The 2,135-nt window shown below is 65.6% G+C and overlaps 1 protein-coding gene across 1 annotated transcript in view; it reads left to right on the top strand.

Moving 5' to 3' along the window:
• Positions 1-2,119, top strand: part of Yjefn3 (YjeF N-terminal domain containing 3) — a 12,104-nt gene extending 9,985 nt beyond the window's left edge. The window contains exon 3 of the mRNA XM_013028306.1: positions 1,942-2,119. Coding sequence (XP_012883760.1) covers positions 1,942-2,119 — 178 coding nt within the window. The remainder of the gene's footprint in view (positions 1-1,941) is intronic.
• Positions 2,120-2,135: the final 16 nt, after the last annotated feature.

The following is a 2,135-nucleotide window of genomic DNA, read 5'->3' as shown; positions in this document are numbered from 1 at the left end:
GGGGCAGGGATCCCCGCCCGGGTGCACGCGCGTGTGCCCACACGCACGCTGCCACGCGGGCCTGTGTCTGGGTCCGCTCTGCGCCCGCACGGAGCCCCGTCCGGGATGAGGAAACCGGGCGCAGCCCCCGAGGAGTCCCGGCTGGGACCAGCCAGAAGGGGACGTTGGTTTCTTTGGCCGGGCCTGGGCGCTGACCGTCAGCTCTTCTGCGCCAGGCCAGCGCGCTGCCACCTTCCTTGAAGAGGGCATTTTCATAGGGGCGCTTAAGGGTAAATAGAAGCTTGCCAAACCAGGCTTAGAGACCCACAAGGAAGGCCAGAGTTTTCACTTCAGCCCACACCTGTCATCCCAGCCACTCAGGAGGCTGAGATGTGGGGCTCCAGGTTTGAAAGCAGCCCAGGCAGGAAAGTCCGAGTCTCTTACCTCCAGTGGGCCACCAAAAAACTGTATGGGAGCTGTGGTTCAGGCAGTAGACCACCAGCCTTGAGTGGAAAAGCCCAGGGGCAGCGCCCAGGTCCCGAGTTCAAGTCTCAGTACTGCTTCCCCTGCAAAGCAGGCTCTCCTGAGGCGTGTGGGGGTCTCAGGCAGAGGAGGGAGGGAGAGCCCCTCCCAACTGGCTCGGGAGCACTGTGGCAGGAGCGCTGTGGCGGGCTGGGCGCCCGGGGCGCAGCAAGCTCGGGCAGGTCAGGTCCATTTCTTTCCTCGTTTTGGTTTGGTTTCGGGGGCAGGGTCTCCCCACGCAGCCCAGGAGCCTTGAACTCACAACCCTGCTGCCTCCAAGCCTGGAGTCACAGGTGTGGCCACCGCACCCAGCCGAGGAGGCCCGAGCCCCACGCCACCCGGGTGGGCCAGGCAGGCGCAGACCGCTGCGCTAGACACTTCCAGCGAGCTGGCTGCAGCCAGGGACACACGAGGCCCCGGCCCTGCCAGGCCCAGGGAGGCCAGCCAGGCCCCGCCGCCGCCTGGCCCAGATGAACGCAAACTCGGCCACGTCTGGCCAGCAGAATCTAGGTTGTGGTCAGGCCGTGGCGGAAGAAGCCACTGGAAAAACACAGACCCGCGGGGCCAGGCCGGGCCAGGCCGGAGGGGGGGGCGCATGTCCGCCCTGGCCGCTGGACCGGCCGCGTGACCGGGCACAGGCTCGCGGGGCCGAGTGGCCCCCTTGGCTCCAGACCCCCGCACTGGACACTGACACCCCCTGGTGAGCCGGGTCTGCTGCTGCCTCACCTGGAAGACGGGGAAACTGAGGTAACCTGGTCTTTCCAGGCTGCGCGTGCCACCTGGTGGCCCGAGGCAGGGCCGCAGTGCGGGCTTGGTGCCGCGGGGCGGAGCAGGGGGCTGGGCGAGGCCCCGAGGCCCCCAGCCCCGGCCCAGCCCTGTGAGAGGCTGCGGCCCGAGCCCCTCCCGCAGCAGTGAGCAGGGCCCGGGACCCCAGCGACTGGGGTTTGAGGCCAACCTCAGCAGTTAGCCAGACCCTGTCTCAGCAACAAAGTGTACAACTAGAGGCGTGGTTCAAGGAGTAGAGCACCCACGCTTGAAGCCTGCAGCCCTGAGTTCAAGCCTAAAAGAAGAAAAAAATAAAAGAGGGTGCTTGGCCAGGCGCCAGTGACCCTAGCCACTCAGGAGGCTGAGATCTGAGGACCATGGTTCAAAGCCAGCCTGGGCAGGAAAGTCCATGAGATTCTTATGTCCAATGACACCAGAAAACTGGAAGTGGCGCTGTGGCTCAGCATAGAGCACGCTCGCCCTGAGCTGAAGAGCTGAGGGACAGCGCCCAGGCCCAGAGTTCAGGCCCCAGGACTGGCAAAATAAATGCCTACATAAGTAGAGACCCCCATACACACAGAAGGCTGGGGAGCCTGGCCTGTCCACCCGCGGAGTGGGAGGCTGGCAGGGCCTTCTTTAGTGAGGCCCTGGCTTCTGGAACTGGGGTCCCCACAGGAAGAAACCTAAGGAGACGTCCCAGGCTGACAGCCTGCCAAGGGGCTGTGCAGTCGACCCCGACTGCGACTGGCCAGAGGGGACGGGAGGCGGCAGACACCAGTGTGCCCAGGAGCCGTTTATGCAAACACAGCAGGGGGGGCCTGGCAGCAGCAGGGACTCCGGGGGATGGGACTGACGGCCTGCCCCCCCCC

Source organism: Dipodomys ordii, unplaced genomic scaffold, assembly GCF_000151885.1.
Source record: "Dipodomys ordii isolate 6190 unplaced genomic scaffold, Dord_2.0 Scaffold108, whole genome shotgun sequence".
Taxonomy (NCBI): domain Eukaryota; kingdom Metazoa; phylum Chordata; class Mammalia; order Rodentia; family Heteromyidae; genus Dipodomys; species Dipodomys ordii.
Note: the sequence above shows the minus strand (reverse complement) of the source record. Positions and strands in the feature narration are given on the sequence as shown.